Genomic DNA, 20,864 nt, shown 5'->3' with positions numbered 1-20,864 from the left:
CATGATGTTACAACCCCCCCCCCCCCCCCCCCCCATGCTTCACAGTAGGGATGGTGTTCTTGGGATGCAACTCATCCTTCTTTTTCCTCCAAACACAACGAGTGAAGTTTAGACCAAAAAGTTCTACTTTGGTCTCATCTGACCACATGACTTTCTCCCCGGCCTCCTCTGGATCATCCAGATGGTCATTGGCAAACTTCAGAGGGGCCTGGACATGTGATGACTTGAGCAGGAGAACCTTCCGTGCAATGCATGATCTGAAACCATGACGGTGTAGTGTACTACAGACCGTGACCTCTGAAACTGTGGTCCCAGCTCTCTTCATGTCATTGACCAGCTCCTCCCTTGTAGTTCTGGGCTGATTCCTCACCTTTCTTATCATCAGTGATACCCCACGAGGTGAGATCTTGCATGGAGCCCCAGTCCGAGGACTGACAGTCGTCTTCAGCCTCTTCCATTTTCTAACAATTGCTCCAACAGTTGATCTATTTTCACCAAGTTGCTTGGCCATTGCCCCGTAGTCCTTTCCAGCCTTGTGGAGGTCCACAATTTTGTCTCTGGTGTCTTTTGACAGCTCTTTGGTCTTGCCCATAGTAGTAGTTGGCATCTGACTGACTGTGGGGTGGACAGGGGTCTTTAAAGGGCTCAGACAGGTGCTACTAAGGCCTCCTGCACACAACCGTTTTCCCCCCCTGTTTACTGGCAGTTTTTTGCGTTCTGTATACGGAACCATTTATTTCAATGGTTCCACAAAAAAAACGCAATGTACTTCGTATGCATTGCGTTTCCGTATTTCCGTTTTTCCGTTCCGTTTAAAGACAGAACATGTCCTATTATTGCCCGCAAATCACGTTCCGTGGCTCCATTCAAGTCAATGGGTCCGCAAAAAAACTGAACACGTACGGAAATGCATCCGTATGTCTTCGGTTTCCGTTCTGTTTTTTTGCGGAACCATCTATTGAAAATGTTATGCCCAGCCCAATTTTATCTATGTAATTACTGTATACTGTATATGCCATACGGAAAAACAGATCTGTGAAAAACGGAGCGCAAAACACTGAAAAAGCCATACAATCGTGTGCAGGAGGCCTAAGTTAGATTAATGAGTGGAGTAGAGGTGGACTTTTTAAAGGTACAGTAACAGGTCCTTGAGAGCCAGAATTCTTGCTGTTTCTCAGGTGTTCCAATACTTCTAGAACATCTTTGGAGAGAGCTAAAACTCCGTGTTGCTCGGCGACAGCTCCGAAACCTCAAAGATCTAGAGGAGATCTGTGTGGAGGAGTGGGACACAACCCCTGCTGCAGTGTGTGCAAACCTGGTCCAGAGCTACAGGAAACATCTGACCTCTGTAATTGCAAACAAAGGCTTCTGGACCAAATACTAACACTGGTTTTCTCAGGTTCCAATACTTCTGTTCAGCCGTGCAAGACAAATACATTCTTTAAAAATCATACAATGTGATTTCCTTATTTTTTTTTTATTTTTTATTCTGTCTCTCAGAGTGGGAACGTCCCTACAATGTGAATGTCAGACCCCTCCATGATCTCTAAGTGGGAGAACTTGCAAAATCGCAGGGTGTTCAAATACTTCTGTTCCTCACTGTAAATTGCTGCAACGTTACAAAGTGGTCATTTTTTTGTATTTTTTTTTTTTTTTTAACAGGTGAAACATGTTAAAGTGTTATCTCTCATCACAGACAATGGGGGCATATTGCTACGATATGCCCCCGTTGTCTGATAGGTGCTGGTCCCATCGCTGGGAGCTACACCTATATCGGGATTGGAGCCCAGCAAGGTGGTGGCTGGAGGACTCCAGTAAAGCGCTCTCCCCATAGAAGTGAATGGGAGCGCACCGCGTATGACCGGCCACCGCTCCTATTCACTTCTATGGGCCCGACAGAAATAGCCAAGCCAGTGCTTGGCTATTTTCGGCGGCCTCATAGAAAATTAATGGAGGGCGGCTACGCATGCGCAGTGCGCCCGCCACCACTTTCAGGGCTCTTTTCTCGATATAGGTGCGGGTCCCAGCGATGGGACCAGCACCTATCAGACAATGGGGGCATATCCTAGCAATATCCCCCCATTGTCTGTGATGAGACAAACACTTTAAAGGGCATCTGTCAGCAGTTTTGTCCCTATGACACCGGCTGACCTGTTACATGTGCGCTTGGCAGCTGAAGGCATCTGTGTTGGTCCCATGTCCATATGTGTCCTCATTACTGAGAAAAATGATGTTTTAATATAAGCAAATGAGCCTCTAGGAGCAACGGGGGCGTCGCCGTTACACATAAGAGCTGAGCTCTCTCTGCAACTGCCCCATCCTCTGCACTTTTATTGGCAGGCCAGGCAGTGAAAACATCATCACACCTGGCCCTGTCAATCAAAGTTTAGGGGGCGTGGCAGTTGCAGAGAGAGCAGAACCTCTAGGTCAGGGGTAGGCAACCTCCGACACTCCAGCTGCGGTGAAACTACAACTCCCAGCATGCACACTTGCTTGGCTGTTCTTGTATCTCCCATAGAAGTGCATGGAGCATGCTGGGAGTCATAGTTTCAGAAAAGCTGGAGTGCTGGAGGTTGCTGATCCCTGCTCTAGGTGTAACGGTAACGCCCCCGTTGCTCCTAGAGGCTCATTTGCATATATTAAAACATCATTTTTCCCAGCAATGCGGGCACATATGAACATGGGACCAACACGGATGCCTTCAGCTGCCAAGTGCACATGTAACAGGTCAGCCAGTGTCATAGGCACAAAACTGCTGACAGATGCCCTTTAAAAAAAAGTGCATGACACTTTACCGCTACGTGTGAACCCAGGCCAGTTCTGCGACTACTCTCCACGTGTTTGCGGTCTTTCCATTAATGATGTCTTACCAGCGAGACTTCTGCAAGCTGCACTTCAGACTGTGCGAGAGCGTGAGCTGTGCCGCCGGGGCGTGGGTGTGACCCCTCTAGACACAAAGGTGCGGGGCAGCACACATTACACAATGCAAAAAGTGTAAAGTTTCAGAATCTTATAATAATGGCAGCCGGTCCTGGAGAGTCTCCGTCCCACTGCCTTGTATGCCCCATGAAATGACAATTCTGGAATTACTTTAGTTAGAATTCTGCATTGTGACGTTCCTCTACTATCCCCCCTGGAAATATATGAATAGACTGGGTCTTTACCATTCCCTTGGTCAATAGGGTTTTTATTGACACTGTCCAATCGGGGCTGACCACGTCCAGGACGCTCCCTGTTGGCAAAGGGAATGGTAGCACCCAATCTATTGAGACCTTTCCAGGAGGGATAACAGAGGAGCATGCCCCAGAATTGTGCTCTCCCTATCATGAATGGTGCACATGACTGGGACCATGTGTGTGAACACGCAGCTGCCAGGTTGGGGGGTCACTTTACTCCTCACTGTAAGCCTGGCAGCTGCTGCGTTGGCATTGTGCCACCCTGGGTGGGATGTGGAGCCGCTGCTACATGGGCCTCTGTTACATGACACATTGCAGTCCATTGCATCACAACAGTCTGTATAAAGTTCAGACATTTCTACAGTTTCAGCTTTTTCTAGGTTGTCACCATCCACATGACTTCACAGACAAGGAAGCCATGACCTCGTACAGCAATGTCCTCCCTAGCGGCATCATTGTCACTAATAATCTCCATTATTGGTGTTTTTTATGTATTTATAATTTTTTTTTTAAGAAACAGCGCCACCATTACCTACAGGATGCGACTGGCATTGCAGCTCTGCCCCATCCGTTTGAATGGAAGTAAGCTGTAGTACCACACTCAGCCCATGGTTAAGGAGGGCGCTGTTCTGGAAGTGTGCAGTGTGGCATTACATGGCGGTAATTCAGATGAACGGCCCTGAGACCCCCAGAGTGAGAGCCCCTCTGCTACAGCTCATAGAGTGGAGGAGCTCCTTCTACTACAGGGAAGACGGATCGTCTGGGAATGGCCGGCTCCCCTGTACGTCAGCAGCCACGTAGAGCGGGGATCTGATTTGACAAACAAATGACCCTCATCGTCCACGCCGTCCCTTCCTGCTCTGTACGTGACCGCGGTCATACATCGTCTGCTACACGCACTGGAGGTTTTCTCTTGTCTTCCCTGTAGGTCCTTGCGGTTGGTGAACCATGAGCCTCCAGTGGACTGCGGTGGCCGCCTTCCTCTATGCGGAGGTCTTCCTCGTCTTGCTGCTGTGTATTCCTTTTATTTCCCCCACAAGGTATGAAATGAGTGATGTCACTGATCTGTCATCTACTAGCTGCATAATCACGGCTTTCTGTATCCTTCCTTTCTTCTCTGTCTCCTTCTGTCTCTTTCTCACTCTTGCTTAATCTCCTCCTTCTTTCCTCTACCTCCCTCTCTCTTTCTGTCTTCTTCCCTCTCTCTTTTACTTTCTTTTTCCCTTTTCCTTCTTTTTTTCCCCTATTTTTCTTCTTTCTTTTTTTACTCTTTCTTTCCTTTCTCGTTCTTCTTTTCTGTCTCTTTTATTTCTCTTTCTTCCTGTGCCTTTCTTCTTCTCCTTCCCCTATCTTTCTTCTCTCTCTCTCTCTATCTTCCCTCTTTCCTCTTTCATTCTCTCTCATCCTTTTCTCTCTATTTCTTCTTTTTTTTTTTCTTTCTTTTTCTTTCTATTTTCTGTCTTTTTTTTTTTTCCGCCCTTTGTCTCTTTCCTTTTTTTCTTTCTCTTTTCCTCCCTTCTTCTGCATCCCTCTTTCCCACTCTTTTCCCCTGTATTGTCCTATAGACATGAGGATGCGCTCGGCAGTCGTGTGCTGGGCATATAATACAGAACTATTACCCCTATTATTCGTGGGTCGCTGATCCCATTCCCATGTCTGTCAGTACAATACTGTCATATATTTACTCAGGAACAAAATACCCGGTGTCTGACTCTATACACACATCACCCGCCCCACCCAGCTCTGCTACATCTCTGTCTGCGGGACTCCTCGTCCTATTAGAAGTGAAATAATCCTTACTTACAGCAGATGGGCCTAATAACTGGTACCAGTGACTCCTAGTCCTCCCACTGCTTCTCTCAGTCCTCCACTCACATGTAGCCCTGTACTGAGGCCTCTTGCACACGACCCTATGGCTTTTTCAGCATTTTGTGGTCCACAAAAAACGGATCCTCAAAAAATACGCATGACGTCCGTGTGCATTCCATTTTTTGCGGAACGGAACAGCTGGCCCCCGATAGAACAGTCCTATCCTTGTCCATTCACAAGTCCCCAAGTGTTGTCTGCACCCGTTCTGCAATTGTGCGGAACGGGTGCGGACCCGTTCATTCTCTATGGGGACTGAATGGATGCGGAGAGCACACCATGCGCGGCCCCGATCTTCCGGTCCGCAGCTCCGCAAAAAAATCGAGCATGTCCTATTCTTGTCCGCAATTGTGGACAAGAATAGGCAGTTCTATGGGGGGTCCGGCCGGGTGTATTGCGGATCCGCAATGCACTACGGACGTGTGAATGGACCCTAATAGGACATGTTCTATCTTGGAACAGAAATACGGAATAGTACCTTCCATTTTTTTTTGCCGATCCATTGAAATGAATGGTTCCGTATACGGAAGGCAAAAAACCGAACGTAAACGTGTGCAAGAGGCCTAACGCTCATAATTACAAGGATGGGCAGCTCATTGCCTCCCACAAGATCCGGAAATACTCTGCACTGCTGGAAACTGAGGTTCTCCTTATTACACTTCATGATACTACTCTCACAGGCAGCCTTGTCCTCAGTATCTCGCAAATCATTGCACCTCCCCCTTCTATAAATGTCACCGTGCCATCTCCTGAAGTACTCTGTGCTGCTGGAAGATAGCCCTCCTTTTGTTGTCATATGCCATGTTCTCCGACAAGTCTCCATGCCGGATAAGGTAGAAGAATATTCAACATGGCGTCTTTATCTTTTGTAGGTGGCAGAAAATCTTCAAATCTCGCTTGGTGCAGCTGGCAGTGGCTTATGGGAACACTTTCTTTGTGGTCCTGATAGTGATCCTATTGCTCCTGCTGTTAGGTAAGTCACACACTCACCATAAAGCGCTCACATGTGCACCTCCTCCTCTTCGTTCACTCTCTGCCTGGATTGAACTGCTGCCTCACCAGGTGGAACCAGAGGTGGGCACCGCAGCGGTCTACGAGGAGTGGTCTCAATTGTCTACAGTGGAAATACCCTTTTAAATAGTTTTGCATGTATGGCCTCATACAGGGGGCCTCCCCCTCTATGAGCTCTGTGTAAGGCTCCATTCACACGACCATATTTGTGGTCCGCATCAGACCCGCATTTATTTTGCGGATTGGATGTGGACCCATTCGTTTCAATGTGCTGTCCGCATCCGTATGTCCATTCCGCGGCCCCCACAAGAAAGATAGAACATGTCCTGTTCTTGTCCGTTTTTTCAGAATAGGCATTTTTACAATGGATCCAAACGGATGCAACATTGACGCCATCCGTATTTTTTGCGGACCGTGAAATACATACAGTGGTGTGATTGCACCCTAAAAAACATGAGATTAAATGCTTAGATATCAGTAGGTGCGTCTGATCATATGTTGTACAGGGGAACAAACAACAGGTTCCCCCTTTGCATAGGGAGAGCAAAAAAAGTCACTGCCTGACACCTACCGGCCTATTGTTAGTGATCATTTCCTGTGTCTGCAGTTTTAGGGGTACATTTGGCCCGTCTCCATCATGCTTAAAGGGGTCCTCTCACTTCAGCAAATAGCATTTATCATGTAGACAAAGTTAACACAAGGCACTTACTAATGTATTGTGATTCTCCATATTGCCTCATTTGCTGGCTGCATTCATTTTTCCATCACATTATACACTGCTGGTATCTAGGGGTTACGACCACCCTGCAATCCAACAGTGGTGGTCGTGGTTGCACACTATAGGAAGAAGTGCCGACCTATGCATACTCCCATGGGCTCAGCCACTAGAGAGGTTGGTGCCTTTTCCTATAGTGTGCAAGCATGACCACCGCTGCTGGATTGCAGGGTGGATGTAACCATGGAAACGAGCAGTGTACAATGGGATGGAAAAATGAATCTAGCCAGCAAAGGAGGCAATATGGACAATCACAATACATTAGTAAGTGGCTTGTATTCACTTTTTTCTACATAATAAATGCCATTTGCTGAAGTAAGACAACCCCTTTAAATGGAACCAGTCAGGAGATGTGGTTCAGGAAGCATGAAATCCCAACAGGCTCCCTTATTACAGATGCCTAGCGCTTAAAGGGAACCTGTCACAGTGAACATGTTGTCTGAGCTGAAGGCAGCAGGTTTCAGCGACTGAAGTCCAGGAGGGGGCTCCTCCTGTCGGCGGCTGGGGTCCAGGAGGGGGCTCCTCCTGTCGGCGGCTGGGGTCCAGGAGGGGGCTCCTCCTGTCGGCGGCTGGGGTCCAGGAGGGGGCTCCTCCTGTCGGCGACTACAGAGATAGCTGTCAATCACTAATAGGACCGCCTCCTTGACTTCAAGGCCCAGAATGAGCAGGAATTTAAATGAATGAAATAGTTTTACTAAATCTTTTCCCATAAATCTATATATATATACTACTTTCATGGTGACAGGTTTCCTTTAAAAATAAGTAGGAGAAAAGTCAATGCGGCGGCTTTTCCCTGCCGACTTGGCTTGGTTATCAGGCGTCTCCCCATACTCAGCCTGTCAGCCAAGCCGAGCCTAAGGCGAGCCGCCTCGTGACTCTTCTCCAAGTGCCCAGCTCGCTTTTACACTGCCACGTCTGCAAGTAACACGTAGCTCTCTGTAATGAGGGAGCCTGTCAGGGATTCGTACAGCCCCTTGGTTCAGGTTGCGTTAGTGTGTGTATAAGGGGGCGTTCACACGACCGTATCCGTTTTGTGGTCTGCAGATTGTAGCTCTGCAAAATACGGATTCGCTCCGTGTGCATCCCGCACTTTCCGCTTGCCCCATTGACAAAAAACTAAATGCCTATTCTTGGCTGCAAAACAGACAAGAATAGGAGATGCTCTGTAATTTGTGGAACAGCTGCACGGATGTGGACGCTGTCCGCATTTTTTGCGGCCCCATAGAAATGAGTGAGTGTGTGGATATGGATTAGACGCAGACTGAAAATACAGGTCTACTTGTACATTATTTGATTCCATCTTGACTAATATTCACGCGTCCAGTAAGAAGTATCGTCATGCCACCACTACTTCCCCTTCTCGAGGTCTGGGCTCTATGGCAGTGGATGACGCTGCTCTAGGTGACACGGGGGGGTGTTCCCCCTGTACACCATAGACATGGTGATGATGCAGCGGGATTAGTGGAGCTTGGATCACATAATACTACGTATGTTCACTGTGGAACACCTTCTCCTTCCAGATGCATTCCGTGAGATCCAGAAGTATGGAGTCGGGGAGCAGGTGGACCTCAAGAACAACCCAATAGCTGTGGAACATATTCACATGAAGCTGTTCAGAGCCCAGCGTAACCTGTACATTGCCGGATTCTCTCTCCTTCTGTCTTTGTGAGTAGTGAAGGTCTCCATTGTGTGCACCACACTGGAAGTGATCATCTGCCCCTGTGTCGGAACCTTCTGGAGGTTCACATGTGGGATCACCAACCATGCTGCACTGTCATTCCAGCGTATGCGCTTCATCCCTGCGCAGAGCTTCACTCCCAGTGCACACGACCGTATGCCCTCTGAGACATATGGTCCGTGAGCGCGGCATACATCGTGCGCACGGGAGTACACAGCATCATAGGTTACTATGATGCTGTGCGCATCCGGCCGCCCGCGGGACTATTGTCCCGCACTCATATTATAGTAACCTATGATTCTGTGCGCTCCCGTGCGCTCGATGGCCCGCTCACGGAACGTATGTCTCGGAGGGCATGCGGTCGTGTGCATGAGCCCTTAAAGGGACACCGAAAAATTCTAGTCTGTCTGTCAGGGGGTATGCAGCAGAGGAGCTTTGTTTCACACCAAATCCTGGTTATACATGATCTGGCCACAGGGTGGCAGCATACACTTTCTTAGAAATGCTGGTACATGCTGCCCTTATATCCTAATGTGCTTACAGGGGGTGGACCAGAGTGCAGCAGATCTCATAGGCCACTTACTATATGGCCTTCCTCCTTCGATCTCTGCTGTATCTATGTTAAATGATAGTGATTGCCTAAGGGCAGACATTTTCTAGAAAGGAGCAGCGAATGCGGAAGAAAAAAAATCGGCTCAGAAATATAGGCCCTGATCTATCAAGATTGGCATGTGCTACACTGGTCTTGATGGGCCCTGTGCTGCCCATCATGGGCCCTGTGCTTCTGGTGTAAATGATGATAAATGTCCCGGGGCCTATGTCTCCATTCACACTCCGCCCTTTCCAGGAGGGCAACGTAAAAAAAAAAATACCAGTTGTGACTGGATTTAGTCACAGTGATGTTTAAAAAGTTGCAAAACCAGGTTTTTCGACATTTTAACACCAAAAACCCAGCATATAGGAATGGTAATTCCCCCCCCAATGTCCACACCATTCTGCACCCTACTATTAAATATATATTATGTACGTGGGTTGTCCATGCGACATCATGTACAAGTAGGGCTTGCTGAGGGCTCTTTGGCCTTTTGCACGGTCCCAACCAGGTGACAGCGTCGCCATCTTTCCAGATTGCCCGTTATGTGCCCCTAATATAAAGTATAGCACCCACCCGGATGGGACATGGATGAGTTTTACATGGCTCATTTTAATAGGTTAACACATGAAAGCTGCACATGTTAAAGGGGTATTCGCATCTTAAACAATGGTGGTATATCGCTAGGATATGCCCCCATTGTCTGATAGGAGCGGGTCCCACCATTGGGACCCGCGACCTCTCTCGTAAACTGAGTCGGCAAAGTGAAGGAGGGCGGCCATTCTCCATTCATTTCTATGGGGGCTGCTGAAAATAACCAAGCGCTAGATAGGCTATTTCCGTTGGCCGCATAGAAATGAATGGGAGTGCTCCGCGCTTGCACGCCCACTGCTTTCATTCACTTAAACGGGGCCGATTGAAATAGCCGAACCAGCCGGTGCCATAGAAATGAACGGAGGGTGGCTGCGCATGCGCAGTGCCCCCTCCTTCACTTTGCTGGCTCAGTTTACGAGATAGGTGCTGGTCCCAGAGGTGAGACCCGCACCCATCCGACAATGATATGCCTCCATTGTCTGAGATGAGAATACCCCTTTAATGAGACTAGACATATGGACTATTAAAGGGTTATCCCCTCCTCATAAATTTATGACATATCCACCTTTAGGACTGTCTCGAGAACACGGTCATATCTCGCGGCCACTATGAATGGCCGCACTCTTAGCCGCAAGACTGTGGTCGGAGGACCCCTTTCTCATGACTCTAATCCAACAATTATGGTGTATTTGTGGGTAGGAAGGAATATAAATGTATGACAAAAATAAAATGGCCGACATTGGAGTAAACCTTTAAGTCTTGATAAATGAATCTCAAACCACTCCACAAGACCCATCGTTAAGCCCTTAGAATTCTGAAATACATGGTAAGAATAGTGGATCCATCAACAGCAGCGTCTTGACGTTTTCCATTCTTTAACTGGAATTTAGGGAACAGGACAAACGCTGCGAGTTTCTCGCATTGAACTCGCTCGTGTGTGTCTGGCCTTGTACTTACATTTCCAGGTGGAATATTGGTGGAACTGCAGCGACCGGGCCGCAGGAGCCATATGTGAGTGTTGGTGGGCTGATGGGGGTTGTAGTTGTTCTACTCACAATTAGCAGCGCTCCCTGGGCCGGCGTGCAGTAAAGGGAAGGACAGCACCAGTTCCTTCGGGGCGCACTCTGTTGTCCAGGGACTCCCGCCAGATGGTGGTTGAGGTGCCCTTGGTGGAATGGGTTTTTAGGTGCCTTGGAGGCAGGGTCCCTGGTGTTCGTGATAGAAAGGATGAGGAGTCAATGGTTGAAAGCAATGGAACGTTTACTTAATCACTTGCCTCAGAGTCATCAGTACAGTTCATTTATATGGCAACGATGATGATCCAAATGCTATCTCGCCTGTAATCCTGGTAACAGGCTTGACAATGGGTTTCTTAAGATTGTCCTTCAGTAGGCAGGAAAGGTTCTTTCTTCTATCTGTCCACACTAGGTCCACACTCTAGCACTCAGATCCTGGATTAATCAGCAATCCACAGGGTGGTCTCCCTGACGGCAGGCAAACTCCTCTGCTCCATTCTTTGTACAGGATGCTTTCATATACTCTGATCCGCTATATCCATAGAGGCATGTGGTAATGGACAACTTTGCGCCTAGTCGTCCGGCTGTGTCCAGGTGCTTTTAGGCTTCTCTCGGTCACTGGTGCTTGTGGAGCCCATAATCTAATGCTGCCTCTATCTCCACTAGACTCGCTCTAGATCCATCCATTGAGCTGTAAGAGATCTGCCCAGACTCCCTCAGCTTGATCAGAGCCAAGGGGCTAAAGTGCTGTTCTACTCCTCCATTAACTTTTTACCTTCTCCTTTACTGTTCTACTTCCTCTCCGTTCTTCCTAGTATTAGGCTCCATTCACACATCCGCAATTCCGCTCCGCCTTTTGCGGAACGGAATTGCGGACCCATTCGTTTCTATGGTGCGGCCCTGATCCGGAAATGCGGACCCGGAACTTCCGGGTCCGCATTTCCATTCCTGAAAAAAAATAGAACATGCCCTATTCTTGTCCACAATCGCGGACAAGAATAGGCACGTTCTATTAGTGCCGGCAATGTGCGGTCCGCAAAATGCGGAACGCACATTGCCGGTGTCCGTGTTTTGCAGATCCGTGGATCCGCAAAACACACACGGATGTGTGAATGGACCCTTAGCAAACCCTCAGATCTATAGAAGTGGTGCCAGCACCACCTAGGGGTGAATAGATGGAATGACACCAGAACAAAATAGTATTATGGAGTAAGGTCAAAGTGGAGGGCACTCAGTTTACCTGGGGTTTGGCATTTGTACAATATGGGTAAATACAGTATAGGTGTGAAAAAGTACCAATGTATGGCAGTACACTTAAAAATAGATATTTATTATGATGAAATATAAAAATAGGGGTGTATATATAAAAAGTATAGGGAATGGATGTAGAGCAGTGGTCCCCAACCTTTTTTGCACCAAGGACCGGTTTCATGCAAGACAATTTTCCCAGGGACCGGTTGGGGGGGGGGGGGGGGGGGGGTTGGGCGGCGGAGTTCTGGGGCGGGGCTTAGGGGGTGGGCGGGGCCGACTGATTCACGCGCATAACAAAACACAAAGGTGCATATTAAAATATATAACACTATATAATGACTATATAAACTGACTATGGTCTCTGCTGCACTGGTCTCTGCTGCACTGGACGGTATTTTTCGCCCTTCAAGATGCACCTAGGTTTTAGAGGAGAACAATAAGAAAAAAATATTTTCCATTACACCTCAGGTCAGACCAGCAATCAGACCCCCAATGTTAATCAGACCTCAGATTAGACCCCCAATGGCTCAGATCAACCACCAAACCTTTAGCCATCTATCAGCCCCCAATGTCAGCCATACACCCCCCCCCAATGTCAGCCATAACCCCCCCCCAATGTCAGCCATAAGCCCCCCATTAGCCCCTCATGTCAGCCATAAGCCCCCCATTAGCCCGTCATGTCAGCCATAAGCCCCCCATTAGCCCCTCATGTCAGCCATAAGCCCCCCATTAGCCCCTCATGTCAGCCATAAGCCCCCATGTCATCCATAAGCCCCCCATTAGCCCCTCATGTCAGCCATAAGCCCCCATTAGCCCCTCATGTCAGCCATAAGCCCCCCATTAGCCCTTCATGTCAGCCATAAGCCCCCCATGTCAGCCATAAGCCCCCCTTAGCCCTTCATGTCAGCCATAAGCCCCCCTTAGCCCTTCATGTCAGCCATAAGCCCCCCATTAGCCCTTCATGTCAGCCATAAGCCCCCCATGTCAGCCATAAGCCCCCATTAGCCCTTCATGTCAGCCATAAGCCCCCCATTAGCCCTTCATGTCAGCCATAAGCCCCCCATGTCAGCCATAAGCCCCCCTTAGCCCTTCATGTCAGCCATAAGCCCCCCATTAGCCCTTCATGTCAGCCATAAGCCCCCCATGTCAGCCATAAGCCCCCATTAGCCCTTCATGTCAGCCATAAGCCCCCCATTAGCCCTTCATGTCATCCATAAGCCCCCCATGTCAGCCATAAGCCCCCATTAGCCCTTCATGTCAGCCATAAGCCCCCATTAGCCCTTCATGTCAGCCATAAGCCCCCCATTAGCCCTTCATGTCAGCCATAAGCCCCCCATTAGCCCCCCATGTCAGCCATAAGCCCCCATTAGCCCTTCATGTCAGCCATAAGCCCCCCATTAGCCCTTCATGTCAGCCATAAGCCCCCCATGTCAGCCATAAGCCCCCATTAGCCCTTCATGTCAGCCATAAGCCCCCTATTAGCCCTTCATGTCAGCCATAAGCCCCCCATTAGCCCCTCATGTCAGCCATAAGCCCCCCCATTAGCCCTTCATGTCAGCCATAAGCCCCCCATTAGCCCTTTATGTCAGCCATAAGCCCCCCATTAGCCCTTCATGACAGCCATTAGCCCCTCATGTCAGCCATAAGCCCCCCATTAGCCCCTCATGTCAGCCATAAGCCCCCCCCCCCATTAGCTCCTCATGTCAGCCAGCCCATAAGGCCCCCATGTCAGCCAGCCCATAAGGCCCCCATGTCAGCCAGCCCATAAGGCCCCCATGTCAGCCAGCCCATAAGGCCCCCATGTCAGCCAGCCCATAAGGCCCCCATGTCAGCCAGCCCATAAGGCCCCCATGTCAGCCAGCCCATAAGGCCCCCATGTCAGCCAGCCCATAAGGCCCCCATGTCAGCCAGCCCATAAGGCCCCCATGTCAGCCAGCCCATAAGGCCCCCATGTCAGCCAGCCCATAAGGCCCCCATGTCAGCCAGCCCATAAGGCCCCCATGTCAGCCAGCCCATAAGGCCCCCATGTCAGCCAGCCCATAAGGCCCCCATGTCAGCCAGCCCATAAGGCCCCCATGTCAGCCAGCCCATAAGGCCCCCATGTCAGCCAGCCCATAAGGCCCCCATGTCAGCCAGCCCATAAGGCCCCCATGTCAGCCAGCCCATAAGGCCCCCATGTCAGCCAGCCCATAAGGCCCCCATGTCAGCCAGCCCATAAGGCCCCCATGTCAGCCAGCCCATAAGGCCCCCATGTCAGCCAGCCCATAAGGCCCCCATGTCAGCCAGCCCATAAGGCCCCCATGTCAGCCAGCCCATAAGGCCCCCATGTCAGCCAGCCCATAAGGCCCCCATGTCAGCCAGCCCATAAGGCCCCCATGTCAGCCAGCCCATAAGGCCCCCATGTCAGCCAGCCCATAAGGCCCCCATGTCAGCCAGCCCATAAGGCCCCCATGTCAGCCAGCCCATAAGGCCCCCATGTCAGCCAGCCCATAAGGCCCCCATGTCAGCCAGCCCATAAGGCCCCCATGTCAGCCAGCCCATAAGGCCCCCATGTCAGCCAGCCCATAAGGCCCCCATGTCAGCCAGCCCATAAGGCCCCCATGTCAGCCAGCCCATAAGGCCCCCATGTCAGCCAGCCCATAAGGCCCCCATGTCAGCCAGCCCATAAGGCCCCCATGTCAGCCAGCCCATAAGGCCCCCATGTCAGCCAGCCCATAAGGCCCCCATGTCAGCCAGCCCATAAGGCCCCCATGTCAGCCAGCCCATAAGGCCCCCATGTCAGCCAGCCCATAAGGCCCCCATGTCAGCCAGCCCATAAGGCCCCCATGTCAGCCAGCCCATAAGGCCCCCATGTCAGCCAGCCCATAAGGCCCCCATGTCAGCCAGCCCATAAGGCCCCCATGTCAGCCAGCCCATAAGGCCCCCATGTCAGCCAGCCCATAAGGCCCCCATGTCAGCCAGCCCATAAGGCCCCCATGTCAGCCAGCCCATAAGGCCCCCATGTCAGCCAGCCCATAAGGCCCCCATGTCAGCCAGCCCATAAGGCCCCCATGTCAGCCAGCCCATAAGGCCCCCATGTCAGCCAGCCCATAAGGCCCCCATGTCAGCCAGCCCATAAGGCCCCCATGTCAGCCAGCCCATAAGGCCCCCATGTCAGCCAGCCCATAAGGCCCCCATGTCAGCCAGCCCATAAGGCCCCCATGTCAGCCAGCCCATAAGGCCCCCATGTCAGCCAGCCCATAAGGCCCCCATGTCAGCCAGCCCATAAGGCCCCCATGTCAGCCAGCCCATAAGGCCCCCATGTCAGCCAGCCCATAAGGCCCCCATGTCAGCCAGCCCATAAGGCCCCCATGTCAGCCAGCCCATAAGGCCCCCATGTCAGCCAGCCCATAAGGCCCCCATGTCAGCCAGCCCATAAGGCCCCCATGTCAGCCAGCCCATAAGGCCCCCATGTCAGCCAGCCCATAAGGCCCCCATGTCAGCCAGCCCATAAGGCCCCCATGTCAGCCAGCCCATAAGGCCCCCATGTCAGCCAGCCCATAAGGCCCCCATGTCAGCCAGCCCATAAGGCCCCCATGTCAGCCAGCCCATAAGGCCCCCATGTCAGCCAGCCCATAAGGCCCCCATGTCAGCCAGCCCATAAGGCCCCCATGTCAGCCAGCCCATAAGGCCCCCATGTCAGCCAGCCCATAAGGCCCCCATGTCAGCCAGCCCATAAGCCCCCCATGTCAGCCAGCCCATAAGCCCCCCCATGTCAGCCAGCCCATAAGCCCCCCCATGTCAGCCAGCCCATAAGCCCCCCCATGTCAGCCAGCCCATAAGCCCCCCCCATGTCAGCCAGCCCATCAGCCAGCCCATAAGCCCCCCCCATGTCAGCCAGCCCATAAGCCCCCCCATGTCAGCCAGCCCATAAGCCCCCCCATGTCAGCCAGCCCATAAGCCCCCCCATGTCAGCCAGCCCATAAGCCCCCCCATGTCAGCCAGCCCATAAGCCCCCCCATGTCAGCCAGCCCATAAGCCCCCCCATGTCAGCCAGCCCATAAGCCCCCCCATGTCAGCCAGCCCATAAGCCCCCCCATGTCAGCCAGCCCATAAGCCCCCCCCATGTCAGCCAGCCCATAAGCCCCCCCATGTCAGCCATCAGTGAAAATAAAATAAAAAAAAACACTTACCTCTCCTGCTCCTGGTCACCATCGCGATCCTCTTCATTCTGCTGTCGGCTGGCTGTGTATAGCGGCGCACAGCGTGAGGTCACAGAGAGACCTCACGTTGTGCGCAGCCCTGCATAGCCGATAGCCGAGCCGAGGACCAGGAAGCGGTGAGTACAGATCCTTCACCGCTCCCTGGTCCTTCTGTACTAATGAAGCGCTTCCATAATGGAAGCGCTTCATTAGTACAGAGTTAAAGACTGCCCTGATCGCCGCGGCCCGGCCAACAATCCTCCACGGCCCGGTCCTGGGCCGCGGCCCGGCTGTTGGGGACCGCTGATGTAGAGCAATAAGGATAAAAATATGAGTAAAAAACTAAAATATATTCAAGAGTGGTAGATACAGTCCTGATCAAAAGTTTAAGACCACTTGAAAAATGGCAAAAAATCCTATTTAGCATGGCTGGATCTTAACAAGGTTCCAAGTAGAGCTTCAACATGCAACAAGAAGAAATGGGAGTGAGACAAAACATTTTTTGAGCATTCAATTAATTGAAAACAACGAATAAACTGAAACAGGCTGTTTTTCAGCTGATCCAAATTTTAGGACCACATGCCTTTAAAAGGCCAAATCTGTGCAAAGATGTGGATTCCTTGTCATTCTCTGTCAGGTAGTCACACGTTGTGATGGCAAAGGCAAAAACTCTCCCTTTTTGAACGTGGTCGGGTTGTTGACCTGCATAAGCGGGGTCTCTCACAGCGCGCCATCGCTGCTGAGGTGGGACGCAGTAAGACAGTCATTTGGAATTTCTTAAATTATCCTGAGGGTTATGGAACAAAAAAGTCAAGTGGAAGACCCCAAAAAATTTCACCACCACTGAGCCGGAGGATCCAATTGGCTGTCCGTCAAGACACTGGACGATCCTCGACCCAAATTAAGGCCCTTACTGGTGCTGACTGCGGCCCCATAACCATCAGACGGCATCTGAGACTGAAGGGCTTCAAAAACAAAAAACGTCTTCAAAGACCTCGTCTCCTTGAACGCCACAGAACTGCTCGTTTGGACTTTGCAAGAGAGCACCAAACATGGGACATTCAAAGGTGGAAGAAAGTTTTATTCTCTGATGAGAAAAAATGTAACCTTGATGGTTTCCAACGTTACTGGCATGACAAGCAGATCCCACCTGAGATGTTTTCTACGCGCCACAGTGGAGGGGGCGCCATAATGGTCTGGGGGGCTTTTTCCTTCAGTGGAACAATGGAGCTTCAGGAAGTGCAGGGGCGTCAAACGGCCGCTGGCTATGTCCAGATGTTGCAGAGAGCATTCCTCATGACTGAGGGCCCTCGTCTGTGTGGTAACGACTGGGTTCTTCAACAGGACAACGCTACAGTACACAATGCCGGCAGGACAAGGGACTTCTTCCAGGAGAATAACATCACTCTTTTGGCCCATCCTGCGTGTTCCCCTGATCTAAATCCAATTGAGAACCTTTGGGGATGGATGGCAAGGGAAGATTACAAAAATGGACAACAGTTCCAGACAGTAGATGGCCTTCGTGCGGCCGTCTTCACCACTTGGAGAAATGTTCCCATCATGGAAACGCTTGCATCAAGCATGCCGAAACGAATTTTTGAAGTGATCAACAATAACGGCGGAGCTACTCATTACTGAGTTCATGTTTGGAAGTTGGATTTCTGTTTTGGGAGGGTTTAGGATTTTTTTGGAGGTGTGGTGCGAAACTTTTGATCAGCTGAAAAACAGAAAAACAAAATTGAATGCTCAAAAAATGTTTTGTTTCACTCCCATTTCTTCTTGTTGCATGTTGAGGCTCTACTTTGGACCTTGTTAAGATCCAGCCATGATAAATATGAATTTTTGGCCATTTTTCAAGTGGTCTTGAACTTTTGATCAGGACTGTATGTTGTTCAAGGTTGGATCCAGAATTGGGTAATCCAAGTGTCTCTGAAAAGTCCTATCTTGGAGTAGGATGTTGTTGGAGTCTATAGTGTTGCCTGCATCGATGCTTTCATCCCCTCCTGTTTGTCTGCTTGGAAGCAGTGTCTGATGTTTGGCAAATAGTCCTCCTGTTTATGGGTAAGTGTATGGCCGCAGTGTGATTTCAGGGATCGTGTGTTTGATGTTACGGATCCTTCTTTGTGCAGTCACGATATTCAGTAACATTTGGTGTAGTGTTTGCAACAATGTAATTGCATCAGTTACATAGAAAAGCACATTGTAGCCTAACCCGTTAGCCACGGTTGCGGGGTTCTGTTGCGCAGGAGGTGGGTGAAAAAAGCCTCTCTATACTCGCGGAGTCCGCTCGTGGCGTCCCACTAGGGCGGGAGATGAGTGGTTTGAAAAAAAGGCGCGAGAATTCCGTTCCAGTCTGTATGGAGATGGTAGGGGCATTCTATCTCTGTTGGATCCTTGCCTCCAGGGGTGGGTGTCCGGTCCTTATTGGAGGACTAGTAGTCCGTGTGCTGCTGCAGGGGGAACCATACGCGTTTCGAAAACGAGCTGTTTCTTCTTCAGTATACTGCCATACATTGGTACTTTTTCACACCTATACTGTATTTACCCATATTGTACAAATGCCAAACCCCAGGTAAACGGAGTGCCCTCCACTTTGCCCTTACACCTTTTCCTATAGTGTGCAAACAACCGATGCTGGACTTGTAGGGTGGTCGTAACCATGGAAACGAGCAGTGTATAATGTGATGGAAAAACGAATCCAGCCATCAAAGGAGGCAATATGGACAATCGCAATACATTAACAAGTGCCTTGTATTCACTTTCTCTACACGATAAATGCCATTGGCTGAAGAGAGAGGACCCCTTTAAAGATTTGTGCCGCTCGACAGATGTCCGATTATTTCTTAGCCTATATCTTTATTATACATCAGTATATTATTAGTAGTACTTTTAGTGTTTTTATTATTATTATTAGTAGTAGTAGTTTTGCTCATTAACAGAGGTTTAGTGTTTGAGTCGGGGCCATGTTTGGGGTCCTGAAGGCTACAGCTACGCAGTTAAATGTCATGTTTTTCCCCTCTCACAAAGCGGGTTTTGTTTTCGGGATCACAGCTTTTGCCTCATCCTGAGCTGAGTACATCCAGTCGCTCCCTCGGGGAAGTCTATTTTTTCCCTTGGCATGCATAACAGCGGGTCGCAGTTATGTTATGTGCTCGACTAATACTAAGAACGTTCTTGGAAACGACGCCCCTCGATGTCCAGGAAGGCTTGTTCCCATCCAACCGCGGCGCCATGGATTTCACTGCCTCCTCTAAAAACATACAGTCCTCAGGTGACAGCCGCCGAAGATCTGTCCCCTGCAAAAATTCTCTAAGATCTGATTGTTTTGGAGGAATACAAAGACGAGTAAAAACCGCCAAGCAGTTCCAAAATACTACTAGTATCCTGTCTAAGGCTACTTTCACACTGGCGTTTGGTTTCCGTTTGCGAGATCCGTTCAGGGCTCTCACACAGCGGTCCCAAATGGATCAGTTTGCATTCTGAATGGAAAAGGATCCGCACAATGCCTCAGTTTGCCTCCGTTCCGTCTCCATTCCGCTCTGGAGGCTGCCTGCAGCGTTTTGGTGTCCGCCTGACGAAACTGAGCCAAACGGATCCGTCCTGACACACAATGTAAGTCAATGGGGACGGATCCGTTTTCACTGCCGCAATCTGGCACAATAGTAAACGGATCCGTCCCCCATTGACGTTCTATGGTGTTCAAGACGGATCCGTTTTGGCTATGTTAAAGATAATACAATGGGATCCGCACAAAACGCGAGTGTGAAAGTAGCCTAAGCTGTCCTTTCAAATCCATTAACCCTGTAATACAAATGGTCCCCTGCTGTGCCTTGGATATCATAGAGAGCATGCGTCCCTCTCCGCTACCTGAAGGGAGATGACATCTCAGCGCTTCCTGCGCGACCGGCAATCCCACACCATTTTCTGTAGATGGCTCCTGAGTAAAAGCTTCCTCCGCTGCCTGCATTCGGACGTCCACCTCCCTAGACCTAGATTTAATTCTACTGATGGATTTAATTAATGTCCCTCTCAGATTGGCTTTCATGGCCTCCCACACTGCATGGACTGAGGCCGAACCCGCATTAATCTCAAAGTATTCCTGTATCGCAGCTTTCCCATCCACTATTTCTCCCATGAGTGTCCGCCAAAAGGCAATAAGTCGCCGCACTCGGGCGTTCCCCGACACGTCCATCTCAACACTTGGTGGCGAGTGATCAGACGGTGTTCTAGGTAAATAATCGGACAGGCGTATTAGTGTCCACATAAGGGAGTTTGCCAGTCCCATATCTATTCTAGAGAGGGACCGATATGTAGAATATGGTTTCTCCCCTGGATGGGCTTCCCTCCATACATCCATCAGTCCCACTTCTCGTATCAATCTACCAAAAGGGGTTTCCATGCCACTCGCTGCTCCTGATGTCACCTTACATCTCTCCACTTCTTCATTCACAACCAAGCCCCGGGATATCTGGATATTCCGCCATGAACTCCCAACACCACCCGCAGAGGTACTGAAGTGTACGGCGGAGGAATATACTTCGCCACCAACACCATCTTTACTCCATTTATCACACAATAGATGTATACAAACCTACCCTCAGAGTCCAGAAGTTCTCTCGAATGTTTTTATTAACCAGTACACTACGGCTCCATTCAGACGTCCGTAGTGCGTTGCGGATCCGGCCGTCGCCCCCATCGAAATGCCTATTCGGACAAGAGTAGGA

The 20,864-nt window shown here is 50.2% G+C and overlaps 1 protein-coding gene across 1 annotated transcript in view; it reads left to right on the top strand.

Moving 5' to 3' along the window:
• The window catches only part of BCAP31 (B cell receptor associated protein 31), a 56,013-nt gene that overhangs the window by 6,422 nt on the left and 28,727 nt on the right, over positions 1-20,864 (top strand). The window contains exons 2-4 of the mRNA XM_040442745.1: positions 4,105-4,216; positions 5,915-6,015; positions 8,349-8,493. Coding sequence (XP_040298679.1) covers positions 4,125-4,216; positions 5,915-6,015; positions 8,349-8,493 — 338 coding nt within the window. The 5' untranslated portion in view covers positions 4,105-4,124. The remainder of the gene's footprint in view (positions 1-4,104; positions 4,217-5,914; positions 6,016-8,348; positions 8,494-20,864) is intronic.

Source organism: Bufo bufo, chromosome 8 (assembly GCF_905171765.1).
Source record: "Bufo bufo chromosome 8, aBufBuf1.1, whole genome shotgun sequence".
NCBI lineage: Eukaryota > Metazoa > Chordata > Amphibia > Anura > Bufonidae > Bufo > Bufo bufo.
The sequence above is the reverse complement of the archived record's forward strand: the minus strand, read 5'-3'. Positions and strand labels throughout refer to the sequence as shown.